The sequence below is a fragment of the Alosa alosa genome, chromosome 1, assembly GCF_017589495.1.
Source record: "Alosa alosa isolate M-15738 ecotype Scorff River chromosome 1, AALO_Geno_1.1, whole genome shotgun sequence".
NCBI classification, from domain to species: domain Eukaryota; kingdom Metazoa; phylum Chordata; class Actinopteri; order Clupeiformes; family Clupeidae; genus Alosa; species Alosa alosa.
In genome coordinates, this window is record NC_063189.1 from 33,557,079 (window position 1) to 33,577,652 (window position 20,574).

The 20,574-nt window shown below is 40.6% G+C and overlaps 2 protein-coding genes across 3 annotated transcripts in view; one reads left to right on the forward strand and one right to left on the reverse strand.

The window, feature by feature from the left end:
• klhl5 (kelch-like family member 5) overlaps positions 1 to 6,394 on the reverse strand; it is a 44,040-nt gene extending 37,646 nt beyond the window's left edge. The window contains exon 1 of the mRNA XM_048243664.1: positions 6,198 to 6,394. The gene's annotated coding sequence lies outside the window, so the exon portion shown is untranslated. The remainder of the gene's footprint in view (positions 1 to 6,197) is intronic.
• Positions 6,395 to 6,976: 582 nt separating this feature from the next.
• Positions 6,977 to 20,481, forward strand: LOC125294843. Of its 2 annotated transcripts, none has more exons than XM_048243876.1 (11): positions 6,977 to 7,047; positions 15,474 to 15,674; positions 15,952 to 16,203; positions 17,095 to 17,208; positions 18,112 to 18,180; positions 18,330 to 18,377; positions 19,003 to 19,074; positions 19,170 to 19,202; positions 19,516 to 19,569; positions 19,770 to 19,850; positions 20,328 to 20,481. In XM_048243876.1, exons 1-11 carry the CDS (start codon positions 6,978 to 6,980, stop codon positions 20,408 to 20,410), a joined length of 1,077 nt encoding a protein of 358 aa, XP_048099833.1. In that variant the 5' UTR covers position 6,977; the 3' UTR covers positions 20,411 to 20,481. The 2 variants fall into 2 exon arrangements, with proteins under 2 accessions (XP_048099833.1, XP_048099842.1); XM_048243885.1 differs by lacking the exon at positions 6,977 to 7,047 and adding an exon at positions 14,351 to 14,575 and having other exon boundaries at positions 19,791 to 19,850.
• The last annotated feature ends 93 nt before the right edge of the window (positions 20,482 to 20,574 follow it).

Genomic DNA, 20,574 nt, shown 5'->3' on the forward strand with positions numbered 1-20,574 from the left:
TTACACCGTAATTGTGTAAAGAAGCCATTTAGGTAGGGTATTTAAAGGGCCAGCAGGCAAGCCTGATGCTTTTTCTCTACGAAACTCCCCCTCGCTCGGTCTGAAGCTCTTTTCCTTTTCTTTTGATCTTCCGTCAAGGGTTTTCGCTGCTTCTTCGCCGGCTCTGCCATTATACACACGTTTGCAACAATCGCTAGCGTTTCGTTAGCCTGCCTCTGTGCTGTGGATGCAGGATGTAAACTGATCCTGCTTTGGTCGGCGGGTACTATAAACTGTACTTGCAAACGGGATATTCTTCCTACAGGCAGTAGGGCCGGGCGAAAGAATCTTCATTCGCCCTGTAATGAGTCATTTAACCATATACCGACTTACGAATTTGTTGCCTTTCAGTGAAATACGACAGAGTATGCACACCATCTTCCTGTACCCGAATGTTCACACATCATGAAGTTTTGCTGTAACCGTTTATGCTTGAGCATACGCGACTCACATCTACGTTCGACTCACATCAGGGAGTGACGCTACTGTATGTTCAAATTAATTTCAGCTGGGTTAGTACATATTGATGGGCTATAAAGGTTTTTCGTTACCAAGGTGTCACACAAGAAACATCCATGATGGGTAAAAAGAGCTCGCCATCTTCGCAACTTTATAGATGCAAAACATTTCATTGGAACAGGTTACAGACGTATTTCAAAACTTCAGGATCTAACAGTAAGGGGGCCATTATTTGCAAGTGGAAGGAACATCACTTCATCATCAACCGCCCACGCACAGGAGCTCCTGGACTTTGGAGGTGGAGGCATTATGGTTGTGGGGCTGTTTTTTATCTCATGGCATTGGCAGACTTCATACAGTTGAAGGAATGATGAATGGAGCCATTTTCCCAGAAGAATCTTGCCATCTACCAGGATGATGAGGATGAGACCTTCCAGCAGGACAATGATCCAAAGCATACAGCAAAGGAAACTACCAATTGGTTTCAGAGAAAGGAAATCAAGGCCCTGACTTAAATCCAATTGAACATTTGTGGAAGGAACTAAAGATCAAGATTCACAAAAGGGCTCCCTGGAATCTTCAAGATTTAAAGACTATCTGTTTAGAAGAATGGACCAAACACACCTGAATACTGTGACGGATCAATTTCTTCATACATGAAATGTATTGAAGCGGTGATTACAAAAAAAGGCTTTTCCACAAAGTATTTAAGAAATTTCAGGTGGTGCATTCAATAGCCTATAGCTCAATACTAAAATTCCCCCACTGTATTTGAAGACGTTACATCTGTGTTGATCAATCACAAAACATAGGCGCTTACGCTCACACAATCAGCTTTATCTAGACAACTAAGGGAAGACCAGACCAAAACAACTGAAAGGAAGCATGCACAAATGTATGTCAGGATTAAGAATAGGCTATTCTACTATATTGTAGCTTATATTAATGTCTTATCAGTAAGCAGCTTTACTAAGCAGTGAATGAGTGTGTAACAGAAAATAAAGCGAAAATCTGCTTGTACACACACACACACACACACACACACACACACACTAAAGACTTGGCTAGTTGTTCTTAGATGCCAAGTTAAAAATAAATATCATATTCCCATATAAGAATGTTTCTGTGCCCATGTTGTGGGTTAAGGCAATTATCCATCTCAGATATCCTCAAAATTGATATTCTGGCATCTTTTAAAAGTAATAAAATGTTAAACCCCTTTTAAGACAGAGTGTGGTCTAATTTGTCTGACTTAAATTAAATACATGTCGGGTAAACAAATATCATCCATGATACATTTCCACCCATGATGAATGTGTTGTTTCTGTTCTGTTTCTATAAGTCATATGTTCATAAGGTTGGTCTGGACTAAACCTAAGCTATACCTAAACCACAATTTTCAGATAAAACAAACGTCAATAAATGTCATATTAGTGGCCAAGAGAGGCCTACATGTGTTATGTTACATTGTGTGCTTCACTTAATAAAAAAAACTTAATAGGCTACATTAGTTAGCCTTAATTTTATTCCCTTTGAAATGTGACTTTATGAGAAACATGTTGTGAAGTCTAGGTCACGTCATAATTGGCAACTTAAATTTTGACTTACATTTCTCGTTGATAAAGTGTAACTAGTTGTGTATAACAACTAGGGTTGCAAAAATCCGGGAATTTTCAAAGTTGGAAACTTTCCATGGAAATGAACGGGAATATATGGAAATTAACAGGAATAAACGGGAATTAATGGGTATAAACTGGGAATTTTTAATATGGCAAGTTAGTCTATTAAAGGGAACTTAAATGTAGTGGATAAAACCCCATCTTGCAGCATAATATTAGACAACCTGATTTAATGCAATTTCAGTTAAATTTCTACCCTGCACATACATCAATCCCATGCACACAGCAATCAGCATAGGCTACGAGACATTAAGAAAACCTATGGTGCGTTCATGTGCATGGGGAAAATAAATTCCCAGTGAAAATGTCATCTCATGTGGAAATAACTGGTGTGAAGCTGGGGAAAGTTTGCAGAGTTGCCCAATTATGGGCTTGTCATCACTTTTGTCCTCATTCAAATGGGTGTACTGTACGTCATTTTGCATAAACTGTAATGGGACAATTAATCTGTCTGATTAAGCTTGACAATTTATATATAATTTACATAATCTATAAGGTTTGGTTGGGGTGGTATGTTGTGTCATATATTTTTTTATTTGTTTTACCATTTTCTGGGATTCTGACTGAACAAATTGATTTTGTTGTTGAGTGGCGTGGTGTATCTTGGGCAGTTCAGTGTTTTAGTGTTGCTAGCTTAGCACACTAGTAAACCATAGGCAGAGAATGGGATTCCCGCTAGCATGGTAGCAAGCTTTGTATGCTAAGCTAAGCGAAAATACGAACAAACAAATCATATTGCTTATTACGAAACAAATTGTTAATGTTTGTATATGAAACAGTAGGAATTACCAAAATTTCCCAGTTAATTCCCGTAAATTCCCATAATTTTCTTTAATTCCATGAAAGTTTCGAATTTGGAATATTTCCAAAATTCCCCAGCTTAACTTCCCATGGAAAGTTTCTGGTAAGTTTCTGGAAATTTACCGGAAATTGTCCAACCCTTTGCAACCCTAATAACAACCTAGGGTCTATTTACAGTAGTTAACAACTTCAAACTTGATTGAAAGCAAAATTAAGTATAAGTATATATACTCTTTTGATCCTGTGAGGGAAATTTGGTATCTGCATTTATCCCAATCCGTGAATTAGTGAAACACACTCAGCACACAGTGAACACACAGTGAGGTGAAGCACACACTAATCCCGGCGCAGTGAGCTGCCTGCAACAACAGCGGCGCTCGGGGAGCAGTGAGGGGTTAGGTGCCTTGCTCAAGGGCACTTCAGCCGTGCCTACTGGTCGGGGTTCGAACCGGCAACCCTCCGGTTATAAGTCCGAAGCGCTAACCAGTAGGCCACGGCTGCCCAAATTACGTTAATTGGTGGCGTTTTGAGCAGGACCGTTTATTTGCATTATCGCTAAATGGGCTTAAAGTGATGCTAACAGGGCAAGGTGCCACGATAGCCATGTTGCCAAGGTAGCCTGGGAATACCCATACGAACTTTGGGCAAATTTGGGATTTGATCTGCAGGTCCGTCGGGCCAAGATGCCATTGAAGCCCATTTCTAATGTCCCTAAAACACGGGCACGCATACAATTGCTAATCCGGCATGGACGTGTATTTCTTTGAAATTGAGTAAACAACTGCATTTAAAACCTTTGTTTACAAGATTGCTACACTTTTGAAACAATTTGGTAGTTTAATGTACCAAATTATCAAGCAGGCACCTTCCTTCATCTGCGTTTCACTGAATTAGGCCTAGTCCCAGTGGAGTAGCAGTGATACCCAAAAGTGTTTTCAACCTGCTGAGCAGTGTGTTGTGAAAGACCTGTCAAAGGCAGCTGTGAGGTCCAGCAGTAATAAAATGCTGACACGGCCTTTATCAGCCGCAATGAGTAGGTCGTTTATAACCTTGACCAGGGCTGTCTCGGTGCTTTGCTTAGCCCTATAACTGGACTGAAACACTTCCCATAGGCTGTGATCAGTCAGGTATTCTTGGAGTTGTGAGGCTACAGTGTGCTCAAGAAGTTTGGAAATAAATGGCAAATAAATTACATTTGACCACACCTTTACTTCTTTCTCAGATCACAACAGAAATGTTCAACGGCCAACAGTCTCAAGCCATTCTTGTCCTCAAACTGTTAATGCTTTTGTGCATGGAAACAGGACTCCACATTAATGGTTGCCCGGTTACTGAATAGCCTAGGCCTAGATGGTGGGCCAGTGGATTAAATCAACAGTTCAGCCTCCACATTTTTCATCTGGTGTTCTTCTGCCATCACAAGGATCAAACTGCTGGATTTAACTCGCTGATCAAGGAAATAGTGACTTCATTCAATGCAAGGAATTACAGCCTCAAAGGATTACACTGGTAGGCAGCCAACTATTGATCTCATCAACCCATCATTCATTCCAAGAAAAGCTTCTGCAAATGTATCCTAGTTACAGTCATTTCCAACCAAAGTTTGGCCCAAACAATCCTGTTTAAAAACGATACTTCGACAGTGAAGTTCATGTCTGCCCTTGACTGTGTGTCTAGGCTCACAATAGGCTACATGATATTTATTTCACTAACCTCTTTTGTCATTGTAGAAGCGTCTGTTTGGAACGCAAGAGCAATCATTCCATGCTTATATGCAATATAGCGAAACAACACCCAAGCAAATCAACTCAGAGAACCCAGACCTTTCTCTGATGTGTAATGCATTTCAGAGCTCTTCTGGCAGTTATATTTAGCTCTGGGTCATTGCCTTCATTAAAATTACAATACCTAGCAGCCTCCGCTGTCAGCTCCTCAGCCAACAACCTCCAAACCGTGTGCTCAGCTGTTTCCGCTACATGTGCCCTTCTAGGATATCAACACAGCACATCTCTGTTGAACCATGAGATCCCTGCAGCGTGTACACAACTGTTTCATGTACACAATCTGTGTTACACACACCAGGATGTTAACAATGACATTTCTGCACAGCCGTTCCTATGTGCCCTAGCCTATGCTTCACAGCGGTCTTCTATTTCCTTATTCATCCTCTGCTTACAACAAAAGTTGTGCTCCTTGGCCCCCTCTCTCCTTCTCCCACTATACGACAGAGATTAAGATTAAGAGCCTCGTCATTCTCTCATCACTCTTGACTATTGCCGTATGACGCACTCACTGATTCTTACGACCGAATATGTAACGTTAGACCAACGCGAATGACAACTTTTAAAATACCAACAAGCCACGCGATCTGATTAAAATGGCAACACGTTCATGCAATGCCGTTCATAGATTAAGTTATTAAACCCACTGGTAAGCACAGTGACACAATTGGTGTCATTTTGCCACTGAGAACACCTGCAACAGGTACAAGTAGACAACTATTCACAAGCACAACCAAGATATGAGCAACTGTTTTCTTTTTTCGACTCATTGATGTGATGTGGTGTGTGTGTCGTTTATCTCCCACAATTATAATCTAACTAACAATTAGCGTTCGGGGTTTTCAAGTTAGCAATGTTTGCTGTCCGGGCTACCTTGTGGTGGCAAGCAATACCAAACGTAACTGATGTTTAACGTTACAGTGAACTGATCACCAGTTTATTGTGAACCAACTAAAGTTAGTTAGGTAAAATGGACAGTACGAAGAGACGGGAACCGACTAAAGTTAAAATGTTGTCTTCGTAGATGAATGTCACTGAAAGATGTTAGTAATGATAGCATAGTTAGCTATATCTAGCTAGTGCGAACTGGTAACGTTAATGTTAACAAAGGCTAGTTAGGGTTTCACACCAGCAACAACCCACTTTCCCCAATCAATAAGTACAGTTAGGAATACCAGTGTCGTAGTAAGAGGAATTTCAAGGTGTCAGTGAAGCAAAGCCGTTTCCAGGCAAAATTTGTCACACAAATTAAACTGATCTGGCGTTAACGTTACGATCAATGAGGCCAGTTTTTAACACGCCACTTTCCTGCATAACATGCGGGCGTTATGTTTCCCTTATTTGGGTAGAAAGGGCTGAGACTTGGCCCCTTTTAATGAGTTATTTGATACCCGACACAACGTACATCCGAATACTGTAATTCAATGTGCACCCTTACCTGTTACTACGTCGCTTAAGATGGGGATGATGGCGACGACATGAAAAGTTGTCAATCTTTTGTTTGCCACTCACGACTCGCTTTTACTATGCTACTTACATTCGCGTGACACTTTGTAGAGCGAGAAAAGGCGCGGGTTGGGCATCCGAGGTGACTGAAACTGACGAGAGACGGTGTTTGATGAATGAGTTTATAGACCATGAATAGCCTAGTGTTATTGTTTTTCATACCTGTTGCGTTAGTCATAGGTTACATGATGGCCACTATAACACCTGGAGAGTTAATACGGTAACTTCAAATCAGGCGGCAGAATAACCCATGGGGGCATTAGGAGGATTGTTTTTTATTCAATAAAAAATTACATATTCAAATGTATAAATTATCGTAAAATCCAGAGTTTGCATAAATCATTCATTACAGGCCTGGCTTAAGGCTTAAGTCTCCCCCTGGTGGACATCGACCATTCGTACGCTATCTATACCTTCCCTGATGGCCAACTGTGTCTGAGTGACCTTCACTGGGCTTCTCAGGCTAAATGTGTGCCGCTCAGGGTTTCGTTTTGTCCTCATTATGCGACACCCTACCCCCATCGCCCTCCACCCCCACAAGAGGCTGACAATTTCGGTCAAAACTTGGTCAAGGTTTGTGCAGTATTGGTTTAAACACCAAGGAGAGCCAAATTGCAGCGGGCGCTGTTCAGCTGTTCAACATCAAGCAGGACTGCAACATCCCAGAGGTTCCAGCTAATGTTGGCTAGGCTACCATAGGGAATGCTACATGATGTACACCAACATCAGAAACATAGAACGAGCCCAGAAGAAGAGAGTAAAAACAGTCGAGAATGTTACAGGTTTGTAATGTGCATTTCAAATTGATGCTTTTACATAAAGTTTGAAGATAATATTTGAACATGTTGCTGGCGCATCAGGTTAGGTTCAGAGGGCAATTATAGCTGTTGGTGGTGGTAAAGTACATGGCTGAGTTAAGTATATATACTCTTTTGATCCCGTGAGGGAAATTTGGTCTCTGCATTTATCCCAATCCGTGAATTAGTGAAACACACACAGCACACAGTGTACACACAGTGAGGTGAAGCACACACTAATCCCGGTGCAGTGAGCTGCCTGCATCAACAGCGGCGCTCGGGGAGCAGTGAGGGGCCTTGCTCAAGGGCACTTCAGCCGTGCCTACTGGTCGGGATTCGAACCGGCAACCGAAGTCCGAAGTGCTAACCAGTAGGCCACGGCTGCCCCAAGTTAACCTGGATGTGTTTACACTAACACTTAATAGAACAAAAACAGGGATGAACTTAAAGGTTGAATTTATGTCTTCATTGAATTTATGTCTTCATTTACATTTACAAAGGATGAAATCAGTTTACAATGACAATAAGGAGCACAAAACAAACACTGTACAAGACCAAATGAACAACAAAACAGTAATAGTCTGGCAGCTTGGAGCATTTTGAACAAAGTAAAATAGGCTATTTTTTAACACAACTATACCACTTCAAACACATTTTAAACCATCAATGAGCTGCCAGACTAACTGTAAAAGAACACAAACTAAATAATATATGCACAATTATAATGAGCATCACTTACTTACCACCCAACACCAGATCAGCAAGAACAGAGTCCACTTCTCAGCTCCAAAGCAGACACACTGCCTAAAGTTCTCCATGTACTCCGCTCAACTGTACCAGAGGTTCCAAATCGCCTAAAGAGAGCACCACATCTCCTCCCAAGACAATATATCATATGCAGACGCGAGCGATACTTTACTCAAAAACATGACCGGAAGAGGGTCAAGGAGAATCTCCAGCACTGCATGACACTCACCGCTGGCAAGCTGCTTCTAGCAGCAGAGTTAAGAAAAGATGAAGACCTGATTCTTCACATTCGTGGAAGGGATCTTGTTGCCTCAGAAGCGGTGTACCATTTCAGGTAGGGATGTAATGACATGGAAATTTGACAGCACAACTATAGACACACTGACACACACATTGAAATATGTTTACTAAGGTTATACTATTAATTGCAGGTGCTACCGTAACTACACTGCATTCCTCTACAAAAAAGAGCTCCAAGACCGCAAAGGACAGTGTCAGTTTGAGACTGGATACAGTCAGTTTAGCACAGCGGTTGTAGAGGAGAGGCTGCTGAGGAAGCAGCAGGTGGTGAAATGAACAAAGTTAAATGCTTTGTTTAAAAAATGCGTCCATGAAACGGAAGCACTTGATATCTCTACTTACCTATCTTCAGCCTTAAAAGCAAGAATGAAAAATACCTATCCTTTCCTAAAGTTTCAAAGGTTGTCAAAGCATGGTTTTGTATATGTAGAAGATTTGACACCACACGAAGTGGTACAAGATAGAACCACTTCAGACTCATCATCTGCATCGGAATACTCATCAGATGAAGCCGAGACTATACAAACTGATGACACAAATGAGAGGAGACTCTTGTTTCATGCAGCTAGGATCCTACGAGAGGTCATAGAGGACAACTTCAAGTCAACCCCTAAACTTATATGGCCACCAACAGCAGAACAGTTAACACTTGCCTCTGCCTCAAGCCTTATCCCAAATAGGCTCTTTAACTTTATAGCCTGGACTACAGGCATGAAAACGGAACCTTGCACTGACAATGAACGAGTGAAAGTCAGTGAAAAGGAGAAGATTGTCTCAACGTGTCAGGACATTTTGAGTCTGTCCACAAAGGGGAGATGGCTTATGCCTAAACATTGTGCATTAACTATGGCAGTGAGACACCTGACTGGATCAGCACAGCTGATCGGCTTACCAAATGGTCTGGGGCACTGTTCCTCAAACTCACTGGTCCTTGAACACGACACAGCTCTGGCACAGCTGCAAATAGAACAGGGTGAAACATACATCCCCCAAAATATCCAAATTCATAGCCAAGTTACTCTAGTTTGGGATAACAATGATTTTGGATAGGAAACATTGTCTGGAAAGGGTACGACACACAACACAAATGGCATTATAATTCAAAAAAACAATTCAATTTCATAAACCTACACCTATCAATCAGAGCCTAAAAAAAAACAGAAAGAGATCTCTTGATCCACCCCCTACTAAAATTGAGACCTACATTAGAAAAAAGAGGACCGGCCCAGAACATTTTGGAAAATGTGTGGATTTTTTTTTGGAGTACCACACAACATCCAGGAAAGTAGCACAGAGATTAGATGTTGCCTACACCCTGATGAAGACTACCACCCACTCTAAAATCCTTCCTGGATGGACTGGCTTCAACACACTCATCCTTGGAGGTTCAAATTCCACCACCAACCAACATTGGATACCTTCCAGTGATTGATGCAAGTCCTACAGAACTGGGAACTGTACAAACCATTCTGAAGAGGTCAACAGAAATAGCAGACAAATTAAATCTTCAAGAAATAGTTCTAGTCTTTGATCAAGCCATATATGCCAAAGCTCAAGAGATACGGTGAAGTAATGAAACATACAAAAAAAGACTGGTTAGACTGGAATGGGTGAGTTTCACACCTGTATGGCTTTCCTGTCCTGCATTGGCAAGCGTTTTGGGGATGCTGGCCTACCAGACATTTTAATTGAAGCTGATGTTGTTGATGCTGGAGTTCTAACAGGTCACCAATACAACAGAAGCATTTGGAGCCACAAGTTGCTGTGTGAAGCGCTACAGAGGCTACGCTGGAAAGCATACATGGAGAGCCTACCTCATGACCAGAGAGAAACCGCTTTAAGTGTTGCTGCTGAACTCCAGAGGGCCTTCCCTAAGGAGGATTTTCAAGTAATCATTCAAACAAAGGAGTTCAACACCATCCTTGAGGGCTATGACACATTCAACAAACAACAAGGGAGTAAAACATTCCAATTTTGGAGTTCTTACATTGAGATGGTGGAGGATCTGTTATCCTTTATCAGGACCACACGAGAGGCGAACTGGAGTCTACATCTTTCCTGTATCCGTATAATGCTGCCATGGTTCTTTGCGTATATGACAGGGTGAATTACAGCCGATACCTATCAGCATACTGGCTTGAGATGAACATTCTACCGGACACTCATCCAATAATCTACACTCAGGTGCAATCTGGTGATTTTGTGGCACAAAGGCAAATGCCTTTTCCTGCACTGCATGTGACCAGGTTATAGAGCAGACAGCAAACAAGGACTCAAAGACCAAAGGTGGACTTACAGGGTTTACTGCAGAACAAGGGAGCAGTCCACAGGTGGACACTGACACAGCACAAGAGAGCAGCAATAACAACGGAGGTCAGGAACATGGCTGGGCAGAACAACACAACAAGACAGAGAACAGAACTGGAAGAGAAAAGAATGACTCAGGACGAACAAGATGTTCAGAACATTATGTCAACCATTCAAAACATGCTTAACCTATTCGATCAAACACTACAAAAAGATAACATTTACCACATTACATCAGGTCAAATAGCTTTAGACTCAGTCTCTGTTGATCTCTTAACTGCAAAGGACAAAGGAGAGATGGCATTTGCACAATTCTTTCAACAGCGCCTCAATGCAGATGAGGTAGAATTTCATGCACCACTGAAAAAAATGAAACTCAAGACATTTAAGGACACAGCTACATCAAGTGTCACCAAGGTGAGAGACCGAGAGATTGCCATCAAAGCAGACAGAGAACTTTTTGCAAGGCTAATTGTGGTTGGCACAGTGTGGAAGATAGACATTGAGGAATGCTTGTCTATAGTCTTGGGCCCTTTCCTGCAGCCATTGCAAACATTGATGGCTCTCTGGTTAAAACAGACAAGGCCAAATTAATGCACTTTTAGAGGATTCATCAAACTCGCTCCTAACCACAACTCAGATACCAGACGGTTCAACCTTGGTGTATGATGCAATGGCATTAATATATATATATATATGAAATTATTTTTATTGAGTTTTCTCTGGTATCCACATACAGTACATTCAAATTAGACTTACAATGTATATATTGCAATGGCATTAATACAGACAATGAAACCCCAAAATACATTCGGACACTTTGCAATGGGTGTGCTGAAGTACTTGATCAATGCAGCCAAATTGAGTAAATCTAAAGTTGTTCATTTTGTTCCTGACACCTACAAAACAATAAGCACAAAATGCAGAACGCCACAGACGAGCTAAAACAGGTTGCCAGCTAACTACCATATTCCCCTGACCAGAAAACCCCAAAGCAAGTTCTTGTCTTGTGATGCCAACAAGGAACAATTACAACAATTTATTTATGAATCATGGAGCAAATCTGGGAAGGACCACATTGAGGACATCACACTGATTGTTGGGCATGGGTCTGAGTGTCACTCAATCTGAATTAACGGCAGTGGTACAGAACTTGAGGTATTCCCAGTGCCAGCCTTGTATACAATTCAAGAGGAAGCAGACACCCGAATGCTACTTCACTCTGCCGATGCCTCAAGTACAGCGCCAATGTTGTAGTCAACAGTCCTGACACAAATGTCTTCATACTTTGCCTGACATTCTGCAAAGCTATTGGAGTAAACCTGTATTTCCACACAGGGGAAGGGGGAAAGCAAGCGCACTGTCGATGTTCAAAAGATCTGCAGACAGCTAGGAGATGAAGTTTCAGATGCCCTAATTGGCCTCCACTGCTTCACTGGCTGTGATTCAGTGAGCGCTTTCTATGGCATTAGCAAGGTAAAAGCAATACAAACCCTGCTTTCAAACAAGTTTGAAGATGGGGATGGCGACATGAAAAGTTATCAATCATTTGGTTGCCACTCACGACTCGCTTTTACTATGCTACTTATATTCGCATAACGCTTTTTAGAGCGAGAAAAGGCGCGGGTTGGGCATCCGAGGTGACTGAAACTGACGAGAGACGGTGTTTGATGAATGAGTTCATAGACCATGAATAGCCTAGTGTTATTGTTTTTCATACCTGTTGCGTTAGTCATAGGCTACATGATGGCCAGGTTACTATAACACCTGGAGAGTTAATACGGTAACTTCAAATCAGGCGGCAGAATAACCCATGGGGGCATTAGGAGGATTGTTTTTTATTCAATAAAAAATTACATATTCAAATTTACAAATTATCGTAAAATCCAGAGTTTGCATAAATCATTCATTATAGGCCTGTCTTAAGGTTGCGAAGCCTGTTGCATTAATGCACAATGCATTAGTGATTTTATTACAGGAGTTTACAGTAAATTAGGCTTAAGTCTCCTCCTGTGGGGTGTACTACGAATCTCGATTAGTGAGGTATGTTGCGCTCAAAGCCAGGCTATGCTGTGACACGAAAGTGGATCTGTTTTAGTGTCGCTATATCACCATGGTATCTTATGCTGTCAACCAAACCTGGTCGGGAGGAGGTCATGTGCTAAGTTATAGCTCAAATCGTGTAATCTACCGCACACTGACCAATCAATTGTCTTAAAAATGAAGTTATCTCACGTGTAGGATTCTGTCATATATCTTACAGGTGGAGCTCCGCCTCTACTAACATTTTGGATCTCGAATGCGCGTTAATAGTGCTGTGCGTGCAAATATCCCACTATGGACGTGCATACCATACAACAACTGATGACAATTGATTTATTTGATGTTATAGGTTAGACACAAAAAATGACCGAAGTGTAGATTAAACTATCGCTCATGAATGCGGAAGTAATTGTTTTTAAATAGAGGCGGTCTTGTGCGTCTCCACGTTACACGATTGGCCAAAGTCATCCCAACACCGAGAACGCGCACAGATCTGAGCTGAAAGCCTAGTTTGACAAATATATCACAACTGCAATCGTAGTATCACTTAACGTATACCCCTGAGTCAAGGCTTTGTCAAGCCTCGATATGTCTACATAGCCTAGATATGTCTAATGTGCTTCGTAGTATACCCCACTGGTGGACATCGACCATTCGTACGCTATCTTTACCTTCCCTGATGGCCAACTGTGTCTGAGTGACCTTCACTGGGCTTCTCACGCTAAATGTGTTGGCCGCTCAGGGTTTCGTTTTGTCCTCATTATGCAACACCCTACCCCCATCGCCCTCCACCCCCACAAGAGGCTGACAATGTAGCCTACTTATTTGTTTATTTTTTCATAACAAAGATTAATTCCATGAATCTGTAGGGCCTTATTCTATATTGAAGATGATGCATGTAAGCCTATGCATTACAAAAGACAAGACAATTCTGAAGCCAGATTATCATTTGTTTAGTAAGTAGATGAAACACAATGGATTAAGCCCTGTTTGGTAATCCTATTCTAGTATATATATAACTCAAAATTGTAGTCAATAGCGGGACTACTGTGCAATCTCCAAGAAATCTCGCTTTATGACATGTAAGGCAACTTCAGGCACTTTGGGCCTGCACTTCGATAACAATTGCACCTCTGAGGGGAAAAAACAAAAAACAGAAAAAAAGAACATTTTGATGGATGCAAACTTCCAGGCACTATGGTCTGTCCAATGGTCACTGATTTACTTTTCCTATATCATATGATATTATATGGGGTCATCCCTGTTCCCCGGGTCCTATGTTCTATATCATATGATAGTATTATATCATTACCTATATCATATGATAGGATTATATCTGTTGGCTAGGCTGTCATATGAAACCATTTAACATCTGTGAGCGCAAAGATCATTAAAGAACCCTCTCTTTCTCTCTATCTCTCTCTCTCTGTATATATATATATATATTATATACTAGGGGTGAAGCATATACAAAAATCATGGTATGATGTGTACTCCGGTTTACTCGGTTTACCGGTGTACCACTGACAATATTTTTAATGCGCAATGGGAATAGTATTTTGACATGAATTGACTAAACTGACATCCGCAACATAAAATGTTTGTGTGGGAACTCAAATTTGAAACATGGTTTGTAAGCAAAAAAGCCTACTGTAAAGACTATTTGGTATGCCCTGCATTAGGTATTTGGTATGCATCTGTATTGAACCTAAATGGTTCAGTACGAATATGTGTACCTTTACACCCCTTTATATATGTATGATGCTCATGCATCATACGCCACACTCTTTCACTCTTTATCAATTGCATAAAACAGGAAGTTTGTCAAGACAGGAAACAGAGCATTGAGGTGGCGTTTCATGAAGTAACTGAAACGGGGGACACAAAAGAACAGATGCATGTTTTCAGTGGACTACAGGCATTTTACATTTTTTAGGGTAGAGTGTTTTTTTTTTTATTCTATACATGTAGGATGTGAGCACCTGTCAGTCTCAGAGCATATTAGTCTGTCTCTCTTCCCTCGTGTTTGTCATGACATGTGCCGCACTTACCAAACTCCTCGTGGTCATTCTCGTGGCATTCATCCTGTGCCTGCCAGAGTTCTTCTCTCCCCGAGGTGGGTATCTCAGAGGGGTATGTGGGACATGCAGCTCCTCACATGGAACATTTAGACTGGGTGTCCTGAAGGCATGTGACTTTGTTGTGGAATAGCTACACCTATTACTAGATATTTAATCACGTTTTGTCTTTTAATCCTGAAAATGTAGCCATCCAAAGTAGTCTTCTTGTCATGCATTATATAAACTGTATTAATGCTTTCAGTAATCTAAACATCTGGAAAATAAACAAAAGTTTGGCATATGAAGTTTTGTGATAAAGCTCACCTCATTGGGTCGTCACAGGCAGTACTGCAACTGTTACCTCATTTCCACCCACAAAGATACTAAAATAGGTCCCTATATGGTCTGAGTCTGACATTAGACCATTTAGACAGCTAGCCAGGCTTGGCTGAGCACTTGACTCTTCTATCTAATCCTATTTGACAGAGTTTTACACTTTATTTGTGGGGAAACCACCTGAAAAATAGTGGGATTAAGCAAATGTTGTCTGTAATGATTCTTTTGCTTTTGCTGAAGATAGGTGCATCATGAAGAGATGGGTTGTGAGATGGTGACATCATCAAATTATCTCCTAATTTTTGTCTTTGTGACATCCACTTATACTATAATTCTGTCAGGAGTGAGCTATACTCTCTGAGTATATTTTTCTGCATGTGAAGTGAACTCCCAGATATTGGAAATGAATATCTCATAATCTGAAATTTATACACCTGCTTAAAAGGCACTATTATGAATAGACCAGATTAATACAGCAACAGAATATCTCTTTCTTTTGAGCGCACACCAATTCATGCCATCACATTTTGTATTGGAATTCAGTTAGATCGTCAAGATACACAAGAGTTTTACCTCTCAGTGAACAGTCAACACCCAATCTGTCTATCTCCTGTTTAGGGTTAAAGATATCCTTCTGCTGTGAGAGCTTCAAGCCTTGCGTAGACCGCTCTGATGGTGGGTGTGAGATGTCAGTGGGCACGTGGGTGAAGGACCAACCCTGCAGTGGAGAGACAAATACCACAGAGCAGAACATCTCATACTGGCTGTGTGAAACACAGACCGACCTAACAAATCTCTTTGGAAATGGCTCTGTTGTAGGTGGGTGTTACGCCTATAGCCTTTTGGTGTGCATATACAATAAGCTTTTGATTGGCACTCATGTAAATGGCACTGCTTAGTGCACAGTAGCCTGAAAGGTACATGATGTAAGTCGCTATGGATAAAAGTGTCTGCCAAATGAATAAATGAGCCTAAAATAAATGAGAAATACTACATGAATGTAATTTGTGAAGCAACTATCAGACAATATTGGTGTGTGTGTGCGTGTGTGTTTTATAGCTGACTTTGTCTCTTGCTTCATTCCCATTTGTTATAGACCCACTGGAAGTGTCTCTCTTGGTCCAGATTGACAGTCCCTCAGCACGTAATGTGACCAACCATTATCATTTGAAAAATGCCAGTTCTCTTATAAGCTCAGAAACCCATCAGGGGCTCTTCCACTGCTGTATGAGCCCCAATGAAACCCAGAACCTCCTACAGAATAGCGCTCCTACTCCACATCACTGTCTCCTACATGTTCAACGAAGAAATCAGACAGAAACCTTTTACTTCCCTCATCAAATGAAAGGTTAGTGAGTATATGCAGACAAACCTGCTGAGAATGCACGCTGTGGTTAATGTTAAAATACTGGTTAAAAAATTACTTCATTATGTTCTGTTTCTGTCTTCATATATACATGGTCAACAAACTGGCTCTTAAATAAACCTTACCAAGGTAAAGGATTCCTTACAGCAGGGGTTCTCAAACTTATGGTGCCAAGGAGCCCTTCTGTGAGAGAACATATTCCAAGGACCCCCTCATAATCGTAACAATTAAACATATGCTTACTACCACTTGTACACTTAGATGGCATTTGTATTCTCTAAAGTTGTGGCCAGCTTCGCTATCCCGCAGTAACTTGGTCTTTTTTCAACTTTGGATTTTGTGTTGACAATATGGACTGACATTTCTCCACATTGCCATCAGCTAGCTTGCTGGCAAATAAGCAAATCTAAGCAGCAGTAAGAATGGTTCATCGTGACCTGAGTAAAGTGATTCAAGTGATTCATTCATTCATTGACGTGATTTGTCATAATCATATCAAAGTTAGGCTATGGGTGGGAGCAACAGACATTTATTCATTCATTTGGCAGAGTAAATGTCTCTTGCTCTCTCCCACACTATTTGTTTGTTTTATTGGTGGAAAGTGTCATCATAGATCATCTAACTCATCTAATCACATCACATCGTCATCATCATCATTATCATAAATATGCATTTTTAATGATAAAGCACAACTTTAGCATTCAAAGCTAATTGTTTCGCGGACCCCTTTGGCTATGGGTCACAGACCCCACTTTGAGAACCAGCTGCCTTAAAGGGTTCCTTAAAATGCTGCTTTAACCAGTCATATGAAAATGTCCACATGCAGTCACACACAAAACTGAAACTGATTGTTTCCTTCCCTCTTTCACCCAGGAAATGGACAATGTCTGAGCCAGCGTGTGTGGCTTGCTCTTGTCCTTGTTGTGATATCTATAACGGTGGTGACTGTTGTTTATCAGACTCTCTGCAGGACACTGCTTCTGAAGAGTAAGTACCCTTGTTTTGGCTGGAGATTATTTTGGGCCTAGGCCTATAATACACGCTGATACTTGTGCAGTGTCAGCAAAGTGTAAACAATGTAGATATACTGTATACTTAAATGGTCTTATCAATTTATCAATCACAGATGTAAGTTATATTGAAGAAGATATATTCTTTTGCATTAGGGAGAGAGAGAGAGAAATAAAGAGAGAGATGGCTATGATAATGGCTCTGGTTCTCTGGCTCTTCCAGCAATAATCCAATTTTGACATTCAACCAATTTTAGTGCTTGGATTCTATTCCTGTAAGATGTATGTACAAAGCATATATAAGATATGCTTTGGGGCATGTTTAGTCACTCTCAATCGCTCAATTGATAGGACACTTCACACTACTCTTGCTTGACCTTTCCTTTTTCTGCCATTTTGTGGATTATTTTATTTGCATTGTCTTGCATGTAGTCAATAAAGCTAGATGACGCTGATATCCAGCCACTTCGTCCATCCCACTTGCTCCTCTATTACTGTTTTATTTTATTTTACTCTACTTTTGTTGGCAATGTCTGTCTCCTGCTGAATGTATAGTGTGTTTTACTAAGTGTACTGTCTACTTGTACTGTCCCTGTATATGTTGCTTTTGTCTATGTTCTCTTGTATACTGTCTCTGTCTGATGTTTTTATGCTACTCTTATGTCGATATCCTTTTGTCTTATTGTACAGTGTCCTTGGGTGACTTGAAAGGCGCTTTAAATAAAATGTATTATTATTATTATTATTATTATTATACAGAAGTGGTTAATTTTAAAAATGTGTTTCTATGCTAAATGGGCACCAGGAACAACATAAATATTTTGTGTAAGTCATGTTGGTGCTCTTTAGTGAAATAACACTCTTTTTTATTTTGTTGAAGGGAGAGTTGAGCGTCTTCCTGACAGTGCAGACCAACCTTGTCGTCGACTCACCATCAGAAGAAGTACATGTAAGAATTCTAGTTAGAACAGTGAAGATAATATGTAAAAGGTGAAAGTGCCATCATGAATGTTATGTGTGTTGGTCTTGCAGAGCTGCTTTCATCTTATATTAATGTTCACACTGTTGCTTATACTTCCCTTATGCTCTCTCCCTCAGCATGTGCTGACATACCAGATCTGGCATTACCACCCAGAGGCTCCGCAGGTTCCAGCCTTTTTTACAGTTCACTTACACATGTACATTTGAAACAGTCACACAGCATATTCTTTGCCTTATCACATACAAGCATGATCTATAATGGCACTTTCTCATATAGCAGGGCCTTAGAAGGAATCAGGGCTCGACAGTAATGGTTGATCGGTTGCCCTTGGCTACCAAATTGTGATTTGGTTTGCTTTGGCAACCAAAACCTCATGCCTGGTTGCCAAGCTGGCAACCACTTTTAACCACATTTAGCCCTGGAAGGAATAGTAAACACATGCTGTTGTTCAACGGCCAGCAACAATATTTAGTGCAGATTCCCTCTAGTGTACAACTGGAGATTTGCATGCATGGGGGGAGAGAAGACTTTCCAACAATGTGCTCTGGAACTAACTTGTATTTTACACTATATGGATAGACAGTCAGTGTTCCATGTTGAGAGAGAGAGAGAGAGAGAGAGAGAGAGTGCATCCAGAGCCATAAAGGTACCTAAAGTGCATCTATCCGAAACCATGTTAGCACAATACTTCAGTCAATTTGGAAATTACTAATGAATTTTTATGATTTTGATCATTATTAACATTATTTACATTATTAACATTATTTTGTCTGTTTATATTTTCATAAGGAGATGTGTTCTCTGAAGTCTCACCCCAGGAGGAAGCAGAAGATAACATCTGGCCTTCCCTCCTTCCTAATGGTCCTTATGTGTATACAATTTACCTAATCTCTAAATCACCATACAAAAAATATTGAACAAATAAGACTAATATAACTTGTCATTTTTCACAACAGAGACACTTCTTAAAGTCTACAGGTGTAGGAAAGGTTTGTTACTTATTCCTATTGTTAACAAATGTGTTTGGCGTGTGTGTGTGTCTGTGTGTGTGTGCGTGTGTGCATGCGTGCGTACGTGTGTGTGTGTGTGTGTGTACAAGCAGATTTGGTCTTTATTTCCTCACACTCATTCAAGGTTTGGTAAAGTTGCTTACTGATAAGACATTAATATAGGTTACCACAATATAGAAGATAGTAGAATAGCCTATTCTTAAAAAGTCTGTGTGTGTGTGTATGTGTGAGAGAGAGAGAGAGAGAAAAAGAGAGTTGAAGCTTATTTTCTAACTTAGGATACTTTGAACAGGACTCTCACCTATTCGTGAAGTTGAAAATCATGAAGTCAGTGGCGAGGTACAAGGTAAGTGACTTCAAAATAATGGGTTTGTGATGTGTGTTCCCAAAAATATCTAATTTCTGAATTCACAACTAAATTGTTGTAATGTAATGTGTCTTATTGCTTGTCTTACACATACACACAAAAGTAAATTATATTTTCAAATAGCCAAAATAGTAGTTTGAAATGACTATGAATAGACTATAGTGAAGTACCTGTCATAGTTTTGTCTGACTACCTTCTAGAATGTGGGGGCTCACTGCTGCTGAACCAAGACTTCAGTCACAGTCAGTGGGGACCACTGTGTAAGTGAATCCATAGAACATCGTTAGAAGTTATTGTGGTGGATTAGTTACAAGGATGCATTTGATTAAATGATTTAGCCATTCATTTAGCCTTTAGCCTTGAATGATTAAGAGTCATCAGCTGCTGAAAAGGCAAGCCAACGGTTTTGGCTGAGATGCTTACTTGGGGTCATTGTAACCTGAATTGACTCTTGAGATTTTGAAATCTTGTTGTTTTGTCTGAGTACGTTGCTTCTCGGATCATAAATGGCCACAGCAATGAGGAGGATTGACTGAAGACTTTGTACTTATTTTGTTAGGGTGTGTTTCTAGTACTCTTTACTGCCATGATATATTATTCATCCCATCATCATCCGTTTTAAAGAAATGATTTGTATTTATTTCTATTTAAACATCTGCCCTCTGTTATGACCACAGAGCATGACAGAGCATCAACTGATCAAGTGTCTTTCTTTCTCCCCCTTCTTCCTGTATTAGCTCAGCTGCACCACCGTGGACACCCACCACCCCTCAGTTTGATGTCTGTCACACGAGAGGATGAGGAGGACTGGTATAACTGAACGTGTTTTATTATTTTTTTTATTATCTTCAATAATATGGCTCTTGATTTCATTATCAGGAAAACATTCTGGTGGACGCATTGTATGGTGGGACCGTTTTTATGGCAAATTATGGAGAGTATGGTACTAGTGTGATGTACACATACATTACCACTTTAAAATAG

What these genes read in the sequence shown, in the direction of transcription:
- LOC125294843 (XM_048243876.1), top strand. Translation starts at nt 6,978, where the DNA reads ATGTACACCAACATCAGAAACATAGAACGAGCCCAGAAGAAGAGAGTA. An exon ending in AACAGTCGAGAATGTTACAG is followed by an intron (nt 7,048 to 15,473) that starts GTTTGTAATGTG and finishes TCTCCTGTTTAG; the next exon opens with GGTTAAAGATATCCTTCTGC. An exon ending in AGTCTACAGGTGTAGGAAAG is followed by an intron (nt 19,203 to 19,515) that starts GTTTGTTACTTA and finishes TACTTTGAACAG; the next exon opens with GACTCTCACCTATTCGTGAA.